This window comes from Mastigoproctus giganteus, chromosome 2, assembly GCF_048544385.1.
Source record: "Mastigoproctus giganteus isolate SK-2022 chromosome 2, ASM4854438v1, whole genome shotgun sequence".
NCBI classification, from domain to species: domain Eukaryota; kingdom Metazoa; phylum Arthropoda; class Arachnida; order Uropygi; family Thelyphonidae; genus Mastigoproctus; species Mastigoproctus giganteus.
In genome coordinates, this window is record NC_143576.1 from 19,276,715 (window position 1) to 19,297,243 (window position 20,529).

A 20,529-nucleotide genomic window follows, 5' to 3' on the forward strand; every position below is an offset into this window, starting at 1 on the left:
AACACTTTCAGCTGCTGCCACATATGAACCAGCATTTTAATTGTTAAAATCCTGGACAGAAAAATACAAACTAAACTTTAATACTGCCATCCCCATATTCGTATAACCTACCTCTGACTATGATTGAATTGCACAATGCATTGCACGAGTGAAGAACAGTGCTCCTGTCCCTGATGGTCTTTATTACATCATGATCTATCATTTAAGTAAGGATTTGTTAACTGCCCTCTTACAACTGTATAACATAATTTTCTTAGAGGAGTATTACCCTGCTGGCTGGTGCCATTCTTATGTGCTAGCCTTCCCCAAACCAGGAAAAGACCAGACAAGTCCCACAAATTACCATCCTATTTCTCTAACCAGTTGTCTGGGAAAACATTGGAAAAAATAGTTAATGCTAGACTGACATGGTTTCTAGAAACAGAAAACATTCTAAGTCCAAACCAGCATGGTTTCCGGAGAAGAAGATCTACGCTTGATCTCATTATCAAAGCAGAAACAAATATCCGGAATGCTTTCCTCAGAAATGAGCTAGTCATGATATGCATTGACATTGAGAAAGCCTTTAATAAAACTTGGCAATATGGGATTCTGCAAGACTTACATAAATCTGGACTTCGGGGTCATCTGCCAAAGTTCATTAAGAATTTTCAAGGAAATAGATCATTTCGGGTCCGATTCCATTCTTCATTGTCTTGAATGGAAGAGGGAGTTCCCCAAGGTTTAGTGTTGAGCACCACACTCTGTGCCATTAGGATTGATGCCATAACCAAGGATATACCTAATACAGTTGACGCATACCTATACGCTGACGATCTTGCCGTCTCACGTCATTCTCAAAATATGCAACTAATTGAAAGACAACCACAAGGCACCATTAAAAAAATAGTCTCTTGGGACAAAAACAATGGATATCGACTTTCTAATCCAAAAACAACTGCCATACACTTCTGTCACAAATGTTCTTTAAAATTAAACTTCCTGGAACATATTCGTACAAGTTGTCTTAGAAAACTAAATCTTCTCAGAGCAAATTCATGGGGTGCAGATTGTTATGTGTTGCTACACTTATACTGTTCGCTGATCAGATCCCGGTTAGAATATGGGTCTCCTACATATGACTCAGCCAGACCAAGTGTGCACTGAAATGGCTAGATCCCATACATCATAGTGCACTACAAGTGGCACTTGGGGCCTTTTGCACATCACCAATTTTAAGCCTCTATGCGGAAGCCTACGAACTGCCACTACATCTTCGACGACAAGTTCTGCTACTAAATTATGCAGCCAAAATCAGCAGTCTCCCACATCATCCCATGTGGCAATATCTCTTTACGCTTAAATGAAGTGAACTCTATGAAAGTAAACCACGGCTCAATAAACCATCTGGCATTAGGCTTCAAGCTCTTATCACAAGCTAGGACCTGAATTTTACTAACATACTTCAGGATACTAGCATGGAAACCCAACCAAGGCAAACGCCCCCGATACATATTGATAGACACTTTCAGCAATGGGGAAAGAATAATCTTCCAGATTCCAACATTAGGCAAATTCATATGACCTACTTCTCTGAATTTAGAACTTCCATTCAAATATATACAGATGGATCCAAGACTGGTAGTAAAGTTGGTACTGCTGTAGTATTACCAAATGTCACCATCTCCAGACAGCTCCCATTAGAATGCAGTACTTATACCTCAGAATTATATGGTATTGTTCTAGCCCTAAAGAATATATATATCATATATATGGACTCGTCTGCTGTTAATGCTCTACAGTGTAAATTCTTCCCTAATCATCTGCTGGTACAGAACATTTGGGCACAGTTACTAGAACTTCATGGACAGCTTGTAATATTTCGCTGGATCCCTGGACACGTTGGAATCCCAGGAAATGAGCAGGCAGATTTAGCTGCTAAATGTGCTACAAATGTGATAACACCTAATTTCAGGACTCCTTATATTGACCATAAATTCATTATCAAACAGATGTATAAAGAACAGTGGACACGCATGTGGCAAGATCAAGCAAATAATAAACTTCTTGAAATCAAGAGAGAACCCAAACAATGGAAATCCAGTCTGAGATGAAAGAGAAAGGAAGAAACCATCCTAGCCAGATTACGCATTGGTCATACATTCTTCAATCATTGCTACCTACTAACAAACGATGATCCTCCACAATGCAGTAACTGCTTATGCTCATTAACAGTAAAACATATCACCATGGAATACCCACCATATCTGAAAGAACGGAAAACTGCTTTTTTCTCTCATTTTCATAACTGCAACCAGTTATCATTACAGTGTGTTCTAGGAGATCGCGAGGACATGGATGACATTTTTCTCTTTTTAAAATTGATAAATAAATATCACAATATATGAACCATATCACTTGTAAGACAAATGGAGAAGATATTAGATAGTAATTAGTGCATTATAGCCTAAGTTGCTGATGCACCAACAAATCTATAAATTTAAGGCTCAGCTGGAGCCTTAAATTTATAGATTTGTTTTGTTTTTTTTTTTTTTCTGGCTGATGCTGCATAAGCTTGCTTTCTTGCATCATATGCCTCTACTAATGCTAATGTGTGATAACTAAAAAAAAAAATTTCCCTTGAAATTTTGTGATTATGTCAAAAACGTAATCAATCAGAGAGCTATTAATTATCATCCAAATAATACTATCAGAAATCTCTATCAATTATCATCCAAATAGTATTATTTGGATGATAATTGATAGAGATTTCTGAAATTTGAAGTGGGGAAAATCAAATAAAACACTTCTGGTGACAGCTATTGTGAGTTGCAGCTTTGTGGATAGAATAGAAATTATAGAATTAATCTGCTATAATTTGAACCATGTAAAATATACCACAGACAACTGATTACGGATTGTAACAGATCTGTCAGTCAACTGCCAGCAGCCATTAAATAGCGTTACTAGCAGCACGATGCACATGTATCATGAGAAATGGCCATTTAGTGTATTTACGGTTTGACCACTTAGTGGTAAAATTCGCATACCAAATTGCTAAAAACAAAAATTAACAAGGCCAATTCATAGTTATATTTTTAAATCATATATTATTATATTCTTTATATTCATCATATTATATAATTTTTCTGTCGACTCCCATTCTAGTTAAGGTCTTCAATCCCTTGGCATGTATTGAACTTTGGCATGTATTGAACTCTTTTTCAAGATAATTGACCCCCAGAGGGTCAATATCAACTCCGTTGGAAATCCCTGATGTAGATTATACCTATTCATTTTATAATAATAAAGATTTTATGTATAATTACTGAATTTCCCTGCTGTGGATCCTTTAAGTAGTAACTGAAGGAGCATCAAGGCTCAGTTTGCCCTACGTTATTAATCAATTTACATACTAATAAGAGGAATTACCTCTTATTAGTATGTAAATTGCAGAACACTTCTTTACTAACACTCTCCTTGAATGAATTTAAAAATAATTGAATTCTCTACACTTGGAGAGAAAACATTAGTGATGAAATGTACCCACAATCTGTGGTTCAAGAGCTCTAAACGCAACAACAGAATACATCAGACAACCAACAAATATCAACGAGTGTAAGGAGACATTGTGTCTATAATAAAATCGAATACAAATATATTCTAAAAAAAAAAATTTTTTAAGGTAACATATGACAAAAATATCAGTTAAAGCAATCATCTGATTGGAAGTTCCTTGATGTAGCAACTATTTTCATCCTGAAATACAGGGTGATTTTTTATTCATCATACTATTTTATTCATATGAATAACAAAAAACATTGTTTAGAAACAGAAATTAACACTTTAACTATATTAGCAGTGTTGGGAAATTCATGCCCAAACATATTCAATGTCTCCTCCACGTTTATCAATAATGTGTTACAGTCAGACACATTATTGATAAACGTGGAGGAGACATTGAATATGTTTGGGCATGAATTTCTTCTTCAATTGCTTTCTTCAGTGCAGGGATGGTTCGTGGATTCTTTTGAAACATTCTGTCTCTCAGATAACCCCCCTCAAGAGATAAAAAAAATCACATGGGCTAAAATCAGGTGACACACTGAAAGCTGCATCAGTCTTTTGCCATACACCACGGGGTAGTGGTTAGAAACTGCTGCCCTGAGGGTATTATCTCATTTAGCTTTAAATCATTGAGAATGATGCACTGGCACTAATTACATGCTAAATGAAAACAATGTGACGAATTCTAATAAGCCAAAAACAGAGAAGTATGTTTTTGCGTGCAAAAACAAGTAACAAGAAGAAAATTTTAGTGTTTGGTATACTTTAATATTTAAATAAACTGGCAACTGATTGGAATAAAAAGGGAAGGCTGTTTAATATTGAATGTTGAGAGAGAGAGAGAGAGAGAGAGAGAGAGAGAGAGAGAGAGAGAGAGAGAGAGAGAGAGAGAGAGAGAGAGAGAGAGAGATTGCCACAAATTAATGATTGGAAGAAAACAAAAAAGACATTTTAATCTGCCATAGAAACATTGCCCACGAGAAATACAAGGTTATTCCACAGGATTTTATATTTCTTTATTTTATATTTCTTTAAATTGCAAATTATGCACCTTGCATTATTGAAGATGGAAATAGCATACAGCCTGCTAGTGTGAAAAAAAAGTTGCAAAACCTGCATTCGAATAATGTTTTTGCTGAATTAAGCAATAAGCAACCATACTTAAATATGCTACTATATTCATTAATATATAATTCAGTACTAGTAAAACATAGTAAAGAAAAATAATCTTACTTAAAAAGGAGAACGATATCTGTGATTTCTCCCAGCTCCCTGATTTTCTGATCTCTTACTGGAGCACACATTCTACTCATAACAGAAAGTATAAACTGAGAATAATGCTGAAAATCTAAGACATCATGTTCAGCCTGTTGGCGTATTAAATCTACATCCAGCACTTCACAAATACGAGTGTGAAGACTTCTATTGTGAGGTAACAAAAGTGATATTAAATTCTGAAAAAAAAAAACAAATAATTATGTTATAAAGAATTTAACAACATACAGTATATACATTCTTCAAGCTTTCTGCTGAATAATTAGTATTACATTGTATACTTCATTTAACCCAAGATCACAGAAATGAAATACATTAATGAAATCTTATATAGAAAAAAAAAATGTAGCACAAATAATTCCCTACTAAGACTTTAAGAGCACTCACTAACAAGTAGAATACTGTCTGCATGAAATAATAATATCTGTCACACTGAATAAAAAGAGTAGAACTTTATTTTCAAACTAGCCTCATCAGTTCAGGCATCAGCTTCCAAGAACAGAATTTCAGTAAAGAAATAATTACATTCATCAAAATGATGAATGGGTTAAAACACTGATTTTCAAAATGCTGAGGAGTGATGACATTCAACAGGCTGAATAGCTAAAAACACCAATATTCAGCATACCAAACATTTCAAAACACTAACACTCAAAATGCCAACAGTTCAATACACCTTACATAGTCAGAAAGCTGATAGTTCAAAACAACTACCTCACACGCCAAGTTCAAAATGGCAATCGATTTAAAATACCAAAGAATCTGAACACCAACTTGTTAAAATACTGACTATTCAAAACAGGAAGTGATCAAAAAAGGCTGATTATATAAAGTGATTATAAAAAGCCATAGGTGACAGGGTTTAAGGTTAGTAGGTTTATAATGGCAATCAACTGCATTGCTGTTATGTAAAATGTATATTATTAATAATTTAAACAAAATTTCAGATGGGAAGATCATCGCTGAGTTTTAATGACAAAAACTGTGATGATTCTTGATTCATTATTATTTTATGGGAATAAAAACAAATTTTTTTCTACCCTAGCTTGAGTGCAATTAATCAATTTTTACTTCTTTTTTTTTTTAACCTTTCCTAATTTTTTATTTTATTTATTGTATTTTTTCCTTCATTTATTTATGGTAAGGAGTTATAATTATTTAAAAATCCATACAATTGAGCTCTCACCAACCCATGTAACTACCATTGTGGGATTGCCTGGCACAAAAGAGATCTCTCATCCCCTTTCAGTGGCAATATAATCATTGATTTCATTTCACAGATTGATTCATCCCAAATCAGATATTCAGCAACTTGATGTCAACCTTTTACTATTGTGAAACAACTAGAATATCAAAGAAACATCTAAAATCAACTTAAGTTAACAACTCATTTCTGATCATCCAGTTTTTCTTTCCATTCTGCTAATTCCTGATCATCATGCAGATTCCCTGCACTTTTATCCCACCATTCCAGTGCCACAACATATCAACATATTTTTTTAGGGAGGATGTAGAGTTGCTAGAACAGAGAAGGAAAACAAGATTGGTGAGAGGAACAAAGGGGGTTCTCTTACCCGAAGAGGCTTAAATTCTGTCAGTTGCAGCATCTGGAGACTAGGCACTTGCGAGGTGATCTCATTGAGGTGTACAAGGCTTTGAATGGTTTGAGCAGGCTCAATGCTGATCGGATACTTCCACTTGCTGAGATTAAAAACCCGAGGGGGCATAGATTCAAATTGAAGAAAGACAGTTGTAGAATAGATTTGCGGAAGTTTACCTTTAGCCAGTGGGTTGTTGATTGCTGGAAGACTTCCATCTGTTGTTGTGGAAGTTGATAGCTTAAATAAATTTAAGGCTGAACTAGACAACCATTTGGAGTGGCCGGATGGGTGAAATGGGAAGGGATTTTTTTGGTTGATTCTCTATAAACTTGCTTTCTTGCATCATATGCCTCAAACTAATGCTAATATGCAATTAAACTAGCTTTAGAAAATCTCTATTCAGGCCATTCCTTAAAATCTGTTATGTACACTGATTCCCTCAGCAGAAACATGATGTTATGTAATTCCTCAGATAAAGTTCACCCTGTTCTAGATGAAATCAGAAGCTTATTACTACAAATTGAGGAATGCCACCAAATGATCATTTTTTGTTGGATTCCAGTATATATTGAGGTATTTTAGGCATTGAGCTGGCCAATAAAGCTGCAAAAAATCCAACTACCCTAGATTTAACCAATATCCCTGTTCCAGCATCAGCTTATGCACTAACCGTTCATGCCACTTGCCTATCAGAATGGACAGCACTCTCAAGCTAATAATAAATTCTTTCAGTTTAAACAAGATCCGAAAATTTGGCATTCAAGTGTCCGTACATCAAGACAAGAAGTAGTCCTTTAAAGAGTAAGAATAGGTCATACCCATCTGACCCACCTTCATTTACTCACAGATGATCCACCACAGTGTCCACATTGTTTTAACAATCTGACTGTTAAACATATTCTCATTGACTGCACCTACTATAAACAAGACAGAACTTTAACCTTGCTGTTGCTGATTAACCTTTGTAAACCAATAACTCTTGAAATTCTCATTGGTGATAGGGCAAATATTTCTGAATTTTTTAACTTCCTCAGGCAAACTTGGCTTTTTAATCATTTCTGATTTCAGATTTTTTCTGACTTTACAGAAATTTCTCATCCCTTTATATAATAAATGAATAGGCACATTATAGCCATAGCAGCTTATGTGCCATTAAACCTCCATAACAACAACTATGATGTGGTCACAAAGGAACTGGATGCAAAAATAATTTTGATATCATAAAATTGGAATGTAGGAAAGCTTTTGATACTGTTGCACATGGAAGACTACTGTACAAGTTGGAGCAGTATGGCATTAAGGACAAGTTGCTATAATGGATAAAAGGATGGTTGAGTGGGAAAAGACAGAGTGGTAATCGATGGACACTGCTCTTCGTGGACTAATGTTATTCTAGAGTTCCCCAGGGGTCCATGTTTTGTCCATTATTGTTTTCTGTATTTATCAATGATATTGATGAAGGTATATCTGGCTTAATGTCCACATTTGCAGATGATACGAAGGTTGATGGGGTTGTTAATGACAGTAAGGAAGGTATGCTACTGCAACAGGATCTAAAAAAGTTGAGAAGATGGGCTGAGAGGTGGCAACTGAAATTTAATATTGACAAATACAAAGTACTGCACATGGATTGCAGTAACCTCGGAGTAACATGCCAAGTGTGCAGTTCTACACTCTGGGTAGTGGAGAATGAAAAAGACCAGAGGGTAACTGTGCAGTCAGATGTGAAGTTTTGTGAGCAGTGCAGACAAGCTGCAAGAATAGCTCACCGGGTCTTGTCAATGATATATAGGAAGTTTGCTGGCAGAGTTAAGGAGGTGATTATCATCTGGAGACTACACACCTGTGAATAGATCTGATTGAGGTGTATAAGGCCTTGAATGGTTTGAACAAACTCAATGCTGTTGGGATTCTTTCTCTTGCTCGGATTCCACACCTGAGGGGACATAAATTCAAATTTTGGAAAGTCAGTTGTAGAATAGATGTGCAGAAATTTGCATTTAGCCAGCAAGTTGTTGATTGCTTTAACAAACTTCCATTTTTTTGTGGAAGTTTACAGCTTAAATAAATTCAAAGTAGAACTAGACAAGTTTTTGGAGTGAATGGATGAGTGAAACAAGATGGTGTTTTCTTTTTTGCTGATGCTAAATAAGCTTGCTTTCTTGCATCATATGCCTCTACTAATGCTAATATCACTCAACATATTGAAGAGGCAATTACGTTGCTCCGAAAAGAAGGCAATTGTGTGCTATACAATCATAATGAAAGCACAGACATGTAGTCTGTCGTGGTTCTTCTTCATAGTACTTATGTAACTAATTGGCACATTATAAATAGAATATTCAATTGTTTATATAGCCAAATCTTCATCATGATGATTCCTACATGCCTAGAAAGGCATGTAGGAATCATCGTGATGAAGATTTGGCTATATAGAAGCAGAAGAAGGTGGGGGTCCTCCAGATTTTTGGAAGTAATTTATACAGTGGCATATTATCATGACCTTGGGTCCTAATGTAATGTAATTGTCTTGTGCAATTTTCTCTTTTCCTTTTGGACCTCTCTCTCTCTCTCTCTCTCTCTCTCTCTCTCTCTCCCTCTCTGAGCTGTGGTCCAGCAACACCACAGTCGTACTGTTTTGATCAGTTGGCCTACGGAGTGCTCTGACTGTTGGCATTTCGGTTGCAGCATTATGACTTTCAACAATTAATTGCCTCTCAATGTTATCAGGATAAAAAAGAAAAGAACAAAGCATGGAACCTGTTCCAAAAGTATCCTACAACTAAGAACCTTATTAATTTCAGAAAAACGTAAAGTAAAAGTGCATCATGTAAGGATAAAGGCAAAAAAAAAAAAATCTTGTATACAGCTTGCACTATTACAAAGAATACAGATAACAAAGAAGCAATGCTTAGAGAGCACCAACAAAAAAGTAAATAAATAAATAAATAAATAATCTTTTCATTTCTTGCAAATAATTTGTCCAACCCTTTCTTAAATTTATACAAACTAACCATACCCACAACAACAGGAAGTTTATTCCAACAACTGATTATTCTTTGGTTGAATGCACATTATTTATACATATCTATTCTAAAACCTTTTTTTTTTTTGTCAATTTAAATTATGTCCTCTATGTATTTCATCTGAGAAAAGGTAGAAATGCCAGCAGCATATTAGCATTAGTAGAGGCATAGGATGCAAGAAAGCAAGCTTATGCAACATAAGCCAAAAAAAAAATATATTCCCATTTCACCACTCCATTCATTCCAAATACCTGTCCAGCTCAGTGTTAAATTTATTTAGGCTATCACCTTCCACAACAAAAGATGGAAGTCTGTTCCATCAATCAACTACCCACTGGCTAAAGGCAAACTTCCACACATCTATCCTACAACTGTCTTTCCTCAATTTGAATTTATGCCCTCTCAGGTGATTATTCTGAGCAAGAGGAAGAATCCCATCAGCATTGAGCATGCTCAAACCATTCAAGGCTTTATACACCTCAATCAGATCACCTCGTAGATGCCTAGTCTCCAGACACTGTAATTTGCAAAACTTAAGCCTTTCTTCGTAAGAGCAACCCTTCATTCCATTCACTAATCTTGTTGCCCTTCTCTGTACTCGTTCAACAGCTCTAAATCCTTCTTAAAATGAGGCCTCCAGACCTGTATACAGTACTCAAGGTATGGCCTGACCACTGCCTTATACAAGGGGATAATCACCTCCTTATCCCTGCTAGAAAAATTTCTGTACATCATTGACAAGACACCATGGGCTACTCTTTCAGAACTTCTGCACTGCTCAGAAAACTTCATATCTGCCTGCACAATTACCCCCAGGTCCTTTTCCTTCTCTACCACTGTCAGTGTAGTACCACAGAATTGATACGTTCATCATTATCATCCATTTTCAATCCACTGCACGATGAAGGCCTCTCCAGCAACTTTCCAGTTCCTTCTGTTTTGAGCACTGGCCATCCATTTACTACTCAAAAACTCATGAATTTCATCTATCCATCTCCGCCTTTGTCTTCCAGGTTTTCTTCTAGCTCCTCTTGGGTACCATTCTGTTATTTTCTTAGTCCATCTGTCATCATGTCTTCGAGCTATGTGTCCTGCTCAAGACCATTTTAGTTCTTTAGTTTTGATAAGAATGTCCTTTACTTGAGTTTGCTGCCTAATCCATGTGTTTCTCTTCTTATCTAACAGTCTGATTCTCAATATAATTCGTTCCATTCTTCGCTGTGTAGTTCTTAGCTTCTCTTCCATTCTTTTTGTGAGTGCCCAAGTTTCACTTCCATAAGTCATGGTGGGGAGTATACATTGATTCGTTATTTTACGTTTCAGACAAACTGGGATATTGCTCTTCAGTATGTGACTATGTTTCCTGAATGCTATCCATCCAAAATTTATTCTTCTCTTGACTTCCAGCCATTTATCATTATTACAGCTAATAACTTGTCCCAGATAAGTATATGACTCCACCTTTTCAATTACTGCTTCTTCAATCATTATTTCCCTTTCCATGGCATACTTGTTCATCATTACTTTTGTTTTAGCCATATTCATCTTTAGTCCAAAATCCTTACTAACTGTGCATAGCTGATTAAGATTTTCCTCTAATTCTTTGGGAACGTGGCTTATGACCACAATGTCATCTGCAAATCGTAAATGGTTTAGGTACTCTCCGTTCACATTGACTCCTTTCTGCGACCAGTCTAATCTTCTGAAAGCTTCCTCAAGGGCAGCAGTAAACAGCTTCGGAGATATTGTGTCTCCTTGTCGAACTCCTTTCTCAATTTTAAATTTGCTACTGTCTTTGTCTAGTCTAATAAAGGATGTAGCACTCTCATATATTTTCTTCAAAATCATAATATATGGAGTATCTATGCCTTGTCTTTCCAGTGCCCGAAACATTGCCTTATGCTGTATGGAGTCAAATGCCTTTTCATAATCCACAAATGCAAGGCATAATGGTGTTTTATATTCATTTGCTTTCTCCATTAGCTGTGATATTACGTGAAGGTGATCCATAGTTGAGAATCCTGTCCTAAAGCCAGCTTGCTCTTTTGGTTGATTCTCATCAAGTATTCTTTCTAATCTGTTAGTAATGACCCTTGTGAACAACTTGTAGATATGGGATAATAAGCTAATTGGTCTATAATTTCCAATTTCTGATTTATCTCCTTTCTTATGCAGCAAAACTATGATTGCATTATTCCACTGCTTAGGCATCACACCTTTTCTAATGCACTTTGTGAAGAGCCTTGCCAGTTTTTGTGTTATGTCTCTTCCTCCCAATTTTAACAACTCTACAGTAACTTCATCTTTCCCCTGGGCTTTCCGAATCTTCATTTTCTTCAATGCATGTTCTACCTCATCAGGAAGAATATCGGGTATGTCGTATGTGTTGCTACTTTGCAATCCATGTTCCCCACTGCTGGTATCATTCCCTTGCTCCTTGTATAATTCTCTATAGTAGTCTTCTGCTATTTGAATTATGCCTTCTCTGCTGTTTATAAGTACACCATCGCTATTCTTCAGTTTCAGTATCATTTGTCTTTCTGTATTACTGCTCATGGCTGCTGATTTAAATCCTTTGTTTTCCCTTAATGCTTGTTCTACTTTTCTTGTGTTAAATCTTCTTATGTCTTCTCTGAGTCTCTTTCTAATGGCTTTGCATAACTCAATATACTCAATTTTCTCCCTGTCAGTGTTTTTCTTGCTCTTCATTTGTCGTCTTTGGTTCATCATGACAAGTGTTTCTTGACTAATTTTTTCTTCTTTGGATTTCTCTTTCCCTATAGGTTTCTTGGGCTTTATCACTTTCAGAAAGTTGTAATATTCCTCGTCGATATCTTGGTCCTGAGCAGTCTGCAGAAGCTCAAACTTGTTCTTAAGTTCCAGTACATACTGCTTTTTCTCCTCCTCTGTTATTTCAAAGACCTTTGTATTATTTACTCGAGTCAGTTTTTTCCTTTCCTTTCCTACATCTATATCAAGTGTACATCTTACCATTCTGTGATCACTTCCAACATTTATCTTATTCAGGACGGTAACATCATTCACAATATATCTTCTGTTAGTGAGGCTGAAGTCGATTTCATTAGTTGTTAATCCATTTGGACTCTTCCATGTCCACTTTCTGTTCACCCTTTTCTTGAAAAAAGTGTTCATTACTGACAGTCCTTGAGATTCTGCAAATTCCACAAGTCTTTCACCTCTTTCATTTCTTTCACCAATTCCAAAATTTCCTATAGTTCCTCTTTCTGCGCTGTTTTGCCTTTTTCCAACCTTAGCATTGAAGTCCCCCATAATAATAGTGTAGTGGGTTTTCTGCTCATCTAGAAGACTCTCAATTTCAGTGTACATTTCTTCAACCTCTTCATCATCATGGCTCGATGTTGGTGCATAAATCATTATAATCTTTAGCTTGTACCTCTTAGAAATCTTGAATATTAGTCTTGACACCCTTGGTGATGTACTTTTGAATTCCAAAATGTTGTTTTTAAAATCTTTATTGACCAGAAACCCAACTCCACCTTCACTCCTTTCACTGTTACCATTGGTGTACAGCAGATTTCCACTTGATAAACTTATAAGTGATTCATTTCTTCTTCTTGTTTCAGCCAAACCGATGATATTCCAATTCACATTTTCTAATTCCTTTTCCAGCTCTAATATCCTGTCTTCACCGATGAGTGATCGTACGTTATAACAGGCCAAGTTCAATTTCCGTGCATGGCAGCCTGGTCGTACCCAGAGATTCTTAGCACCCTCTGCTTCCACTCTGATCCTCTCTTTCCTCTGATTCTGGGGGTTACTGCTTCCCATATGTAGTACTACTTTACATTTGTCAAAATTAAACTTCATTTACCACCTCTCAGCCCATCTGCTTAACTTTTTTAAATCCTGTTGCAGCAGCGTACTGTCATTAGTATCATTAACAACCCTGCGAACCTTCGTATCTTCTGCAAACTTAGATATTAAACCTGATATACCATCATCAATATCATTTATAAATACAGAAAACAACAATGGACCCAACACTGAACCCTGAGGGACTTCCTTTAGTTTTGGGCAAATTGGGCATAAATTTAAATTGAGAAAGGACGGATGTAGGATGGACGTGGGGAAATTTGCCTTTAGCCAGTGGGTGGTTGGTTGGTGGAATAGACCTCCATCCCTTGTCGTGGAGGTTGATAGCCTAAATAAGTTAAAGGCTCAGCTGGACAGGTATTTCGAATGAACAGAGGGGTGAAGTGGAAGTGGTTATTTTTTATTTATTTATTTTATTTTTTTTTTTTTGGCTGATGCTGCATAAGCTTGCTTTCTTGCATCAAATGCCTCTACTAATCCTAAAAAAAAAAAAGAGCAGTGTCCATTGTTTACCACTCTGTCTTCTCCCACTATCCATAGCAGCAATTTGCTTCTAATGCCGCACTTCTCCAATCTGTGCAGCAGTCTTCCATGTGCAACAGTATCAAAAGCCTTTCTAAGATCGAAATATATGATATCAAAGTTATTCCCTGCATCCAATTCCTTTGTGACCACATCATAGTATCCAATCAAAATTGGTCAGACAAGACTTCCCCTTAACAAAACCATGCGGTGTCTGAGCTATAACTGAAGTCTTGTCTAGATGATCCTGCAGTGTTCTTTAACTGGTGCCTCCATTAATTTCCCTGGAACAGAAGTTAAACTAACAGGTCTATAATTACTTGTGTTGCCCTTTGATCCCCCTTTGTGAATTGGGGTTACATTTGCACATCTCCAGTCCATGGTACTTCCCCTGAGTCCAAGAAAGCTCTCATAATTATAGCTAAGGGTTTGCTTACTTCCTTTGTTGCCTCCTTTAATACAACTGGATGGATCCCATCCACCCAAGGTGCCTTTTTTATGTTTATCTTCAACAATTTCTGCTCCACTTTCCTCTCAGTTATTACAAAATCATCTAGCTCACTGACAGAGTTTAATTCACCTTTGGCATTCCCCTTCCTGAATAACTCCTCATGTGTGAAGCAAAATACTCATTTAGTTTGTTAACTACCTGAGCAGAATCATCAACAGTTGAACCATCAATATCCAGTGGACCAATCTGATTCATCCCTTTCCTTCTAGAGTTTACATAGGTAAAGAACTCTTTGCTGTTTTTCTTTGCATCCTTTGCCAAAGATTTCTCATAATCTGCCTTTGCCTGTCTAATCTCCTTTGTGACTTGGTTACAAAGGAAATTTTGTAACATTCTGGTCTTGGTTACAGACCAGCTTATATCTATCATAGGCTTCTATGTCACCTGTTAATTTATATGTATCCCATGCATTTTTCTTCTCTGCCACATAGTTTACTTGCTATATAGTTTACTTGATAATTTTAAGACCTTATACACTTCAATTAGGTTGCCAGTAAAATACATAGTTTATAGGGACTGCAATTTACAGAACTTCCATTTTTTTTTCTTTTTTTTACTAAGAATATCCTTTTGCTCACCCAACTTATTTTGTTGCTCTTCTCTGCACACTTTCCAACGGTCTTTCTTAAATCGAGTTTCCCAAACCTGCATACAGTATTCCAGATGTAGCCTAACCACTGTTGCCTTTTACATGGGATAACTTGTTTGCACTGCTCAAAGAATTTAATGTTGGGCAGTACAATTACCCCTGAATATTTTTCATACTCACTATTTTGAGTTTAGTATCACCCAGATGGTATATGTTATTCTGGGATTACTGCTACTCAAATGCAGTAATTGTATTTATCACTGTTAAACCTCAATTGCCATTTTCCAGCCCATCTGTTCAATTTATGTAGATCCTCTTGAAGTACCCTGATTACTTCATATCTAGATCCTCTTGAAGTACCCTGATTACTGAATTTAATGAATTTGAAGTACAGATTAAGTCATCATGCTGAATTTGAATATGGGGAGTACAATGTAGTAGTAGTGGCATGTGATGCAAGAAGCAAATGTATGAGCTTATGCAGCATCAGCCAAAAAAAAAAAAAAAAAAAAACACCATTCCTTCCAAATGCCTGTCCAGTTCCTCCTTAAATTTATTCAATCTATCAACTTCCACAATGACAGATGGAAGTTTGTTCCAGCAATTAACCACCCGCTGGCTAAAGGAAAATTTCCGCACATCTATTCTACATCTGTCTTTTCTTAATTTGAATTTATGCCCCCTTAGGTTCATAATCTAAACAAGTGAAAGGATCCCATCAGAATTCAGCGTGCTCAACCCATTCAAGGCCTTATAGACCTCAATCAGATCTCAGCGCAGGTGCCTAGTCTCCAGCCACTGCAATTTGCAGAACTTAAGCCTCTCTTGGTAAGAGGATCCCTTCATTCCCCCTCACCAATCTTGTTGCCCTTTGCTGTACACGCTCAAGTAAATCTACATCCTTCCTAAAATGAGGTCTCCAGACCTGTACGCAGTACTCAAGGCGTGGCCTGACCATTGCCTTATACAAAGGGACAATCACCTCCTTTTCCCTGCTAGCAAAATTCCAAAATGTACACAGGAAAAACAGACAGGACAGCAAAGGTGGAGGGATTATGCTCTTAGTTAAGAAGGATATTAAATCTAAGGCAGTGAATCCAGTTTGCTTGGGTGACGAGTGTAATGTTGAGTCAGTTTGGTGTGATATAAGAACTGGGAAAACAAAACAGAGTAGAAGCATGTTATAAGCCTAATGACTGTAATGAGTATACCAAACAGCTATAAAGAGAAATGGAGTGGGCCTGCAAATCAGAATGCCTCATAATGGGGGATTTTTACTTTTCAGATGCTGACTGGAATTTGTGGGTTGGTCATTCACACACCAGAAAGACTTTTGTGGATTTTTGGATAACTGTTTTCTACAGCAGCATGTTAGAGAGGCAACAAGAGAAAGCAATACTCCTGATCTGGTTATCAGCAGTGATTCTTCATGCATTAAAAATCTGCAGGTAAAAGACCCACTGGGTGGCAGCTATCACAGTGTACTAATGTGTAATTTAATTAAAGACATAACTACTATCAATGGTAAAGGGAAAGGCTTTTGCTTTCATAAGGGTGACTATATGGGTCCCAGACAGTTTCTGATGTGAAAACATTTGTGGCGGCACTACAGTAAAATCGATTGGTAACGAAATTTTCTTGTAACAGAAATGATGCAATTGATTGGTAACGAAAATTTCTTGTAATGGAAATGATGCAATTGATTGGTAATGAAGAAAGCTGACCGCTTAGATTTTAAATGACACAAATTACATCAGTTCCTGTTAGGTGGCTGTTAGATGTTAAATGATGCACATGGCATCACTTCCTAAATGGCGCTAACAATGCTAACTCAGTCACTAACGTTGATTCGGTATGGTAAGTAGTTGATTCAGTATAGTAAGTTCATACTAAGATACAGAAATGATGTCACTTCCTAACGGCCACTAACTCAGTCACTAACGATTCGGTAGAGTAAGCAGTGGGTAGTGAAATTATGCAAGAAAAAAGCTTCAAAGCCACCAAAGAAGCCTTTCGTGTTGAAAAGGAACGAGATCAAAAACATGGAGAACGAAAAAAATGCTGACTTTAATAAAATCTGAAACTTTTATTAAAGAATATTCTTCCAAGAATGTTCTTTTGCACAAGCCCATTTCATCGCTTAAAATGTAAACAGCTTTGATTCAAGAATGCAACAATAAAACAATCACTTCAACAAACAATAACTTCCTGCAGTAGTTTCGGTTATCACATCATACTAGTCTACAAATGGATTTTGCTAACTATTGAATTGTAACAATATCTATAAAAGTATTTAGAAGATGGGGAAAACTCTAGCTGAGGAAATCGAGAGAAGTATGCAAGAATAAAAGCTTCAAAACCACCGAAGAAGCTTCCCATGTAAAAGAACGAGTTCAAAAACACAGAGAACGAAAAAAATGCAGAGTTTAATAAAATCTGTTTCTCAAGATTTTGATCAACATCAACCTTCTACATTGACTTCTCATCAAGAAGCTGGACTGTCGACATCACAAAATTATATTCAAGAACTTTCTGAAAATTTCAATCCAGAAGATTTGAGTTCAAATGAATTACCTGAGGATTTTCAATTGATTTCTGAGCCAGCTAGACAGAGTATACTGCAACAACCAGCTTCGATTGCATCATACAAAAAGGAACAAAATCATATTTCAGCTCAGTCACCTGTTGTAGACATTCCACAGGTTTCAACAGTAGTCAAGCATGAAATCATTTACAAGAATGTCAAACATGACCGTAACTCCTATAAAGAATTTGAATGACAATTTCTAAAAAATACATTTGGAGCTGTACGTGATATCTGTGATCAATTATTGTATGTAAGTGATGTAAAATTGTGCACTCCAGGAAGTTACCGGTTACGTCTCCTAAAATTTCCAACTGCAGATGTAACGACTATGAAGACTTGTAATACTTGTGGAGCATCTCTCAAAAATGATTCCATTCCAACATTTTCAAAGAGCAATGGTTTCGTTTATCCCTCTATTCCACCTCATCTGCCTTGATTGGATTTCGTAACCAAGCACCTCATTTCTCCCCATATACTATTCATGCTTGCTACTTGCTAGAACGAAAGCTCACTGGCTTGTTATGGCTAGAGAAATCGATTTAAAAGCCATACTGATCGCAAGAAGAAGTACAAGTGTTTCATTGAATAACAACAGAACGATCTTAGCTTAACAAAATCATTTTCCATTAATACCGGCTTGTGCTATTTACCACCTATAAATCTCAGGGAGGTACATTTGATTCCATAGTTTATGAATATGAGAAATGTCACAAACAACAACTAGTTTATGTTGCATTATCTAGAGTTACTGATATCAATGATCTTTACACTATTGCTGCAAATGGAGAAAAGAAATTATATCACGGTCTGAGAGAGAAGCTACATCCACTCTTGCACTTCAAGCTGAAATGACCAGGTTGTCGAGTAATCCTCTATTTACCATGCAAGAAACTTTATCTTTCAACAAGATCTTTCCATTCTAATGTTAAATTGTTAAAGTTTACATGCTCACAGTAACGATCTCACTGATGCAGTTACACAACAATCCAATTTACTTCCACTTTCTGAAATGTGGCTAAATAACAAAGAAGAAGTAAGCATACCTAACTTCGATTGTATCGTTCAATTCAAACAAGAAGATCAACAAGCTGGTGGTGTAGCAGTTTATCATAAGAGAGAAAATCGTACTCATGTTGTTACTTCTCATATGGAAGTGATTTATCGACAAACTGTTGGCAAATCCACGAGTGTTAGACCTATTGGAGACATCTGTGTAGCTGAATGCCTTCTTCCTGATGGTCAAATGATATTGTCGGTAGTCATTTACAATTCACCTAACCAAAAGATCAAACACATCACTGAATTCATCCATTTCATTTTGCTTCCTTACACGATTGAAGGAGTTGAATTGCTACAACAAATTTCTCACAAGAAATGCGACCGAATACCAATGATACTTAGTGGAGATTTCAACGTTAATTTTGCAGATACTCAATCCAAACCTTTCACTAATTTCTTAGAAAATAAATTTGGACTAATGTTAAATACAGGATGTCCCAAAAAGGTGTAACCAAGTTTAAATGTTTGTAACAAATGTAATTTTAATGATAGAAACACAAAACCTGCACTAAATATGAGAAAAACAGTTGAAGTTTTTACTGATTCAAACATGTGCACCACTTGTCACATGAACAATATCTAATTGGTAATAAAGTTCATCCCATGCTTTTTCAAGGATGTCATGCTTAATCATGGTAATTTCATTTGTAATCCTGCACTTTAAGTCTGCAATGTCTGCAACAGGGGTCTTGTAGACTGTGTCTTTGATGAATCCCCATAAGAAGAAATCACAAGGCAATAAATCTGGTGAACGTGGTGACCACGCAATGGGACCATCATGCCCAATCCAACAGCCAGGAAACTTGTCATCAAGAGACCGTATTTATCCCGTATTTACTCCTGAAATTATGCTGAACCTGCATTTCAGACCGGGTTTCAATAAACTACTCCACTACCTGTGCTTTGGTCACGGGATCCATTTGTTACCTCAGTGCCTCCGTAGCCAGGTGGGCAGGAGCAGCAATGGTAGCACACGCTTCTTGATCAGACCGGGGTTCGAGCCCGTGACCACCAAATACGCAGGATGCGGAAAGGTCAGGAAATTACCACCGCATATCCCCAGAGCAATATGGCCTTAGTTGCTAATGCTCCTAAAAAAAAAAAAAAAAACCAATAACCAATTTGTTACCTCTTTACTTAAACTTCAGGACAACCGTCACAATCTTTAAAAGAAAAGAACAGATTATTAGTTTCCTATTGTTTGTATTGCTCATTTAAAATTGGTTACACCTTTTTGCAATAATTAAAGACAAACACCAGCCAAAGAATAAAAATTTTTACTATAAAAATAATAAAATAATGTGATACGCTATCGGAAGACTAAAATATTACAATAAATTATGATAAAATAAACTACGATAAAACGTTAAAAATATAGTTAAAAATATACCAAAGCAATAAAATTATCTAAAATAAACTGGATTAAAAGCGATAAAACCTGAAGCTTTCGGAGACTGCTGTCTCCGAAAGCTTCAGGTTTCGGAGACAGCAGTCTCCGAAACCTGAAGGAGACAGCAGTCTCCGAAACCTTTCGGAGACTGCTGTCTCCTTCTTCAACGTTTCTTCTCCTCCTTCTTCTTTCTTCTTCTTCCTTCTTCAACGTTTTATCGTAGTTTATTTTATCGTAATTTATTGTAATATTTTAGTCTTCCGATAGCGTATCACATTATTTTATTCTTTTTATAGTAAAAATTTTTATTCCTTGGCTGGTGTTTATCTTTAATTATTGCAGTATGGAATTTCCCAGCCCCATAGGCCTGTTTGAAGATACACCTTTTTGTTCATGTGACAAGTGGTGCACACATGTTGAATGTCAGTAAAAACGTCAACTGTTTTTCTCACATTTAGTGCAGGTTTCGTGTTTCTATCATTAAAATTACATTTGTTACAAACATTTAAAATTGGCTACACCTTTTTGGGACACCCTGTACTTCTAGATCTGTATTGACTACTAATCA

The 20,529-nt window shown here is 36.4% G+C and overlaps 1 protein-coding gene across 3 annotated transcripts in view; it reads right to left on the reverse strand.

Moving 5' to 3' along the window:
* The window catches only part of LOC150089194 (T-complex protein 11-like protein 1), a 177,383-nt gene that overhangs the window by 89,854 nt on the left and 67,000 nt on the right, over positions 1-20,529 (reverse strand). For all 3 annotated transcript variants that reach the window (XM_090388342.1, XM_090388351.1, XM_090388335.1), the window contains exon 5: positions 4,780-5,000. In XM_090388342.1, the coding sequence (XP_090244468.1) occupies positions 4,780-5,000 (221 nt within the window). The remainder of the gene's footprint in view (positions 1-4,779; positions 5,001-20,529) is intronic.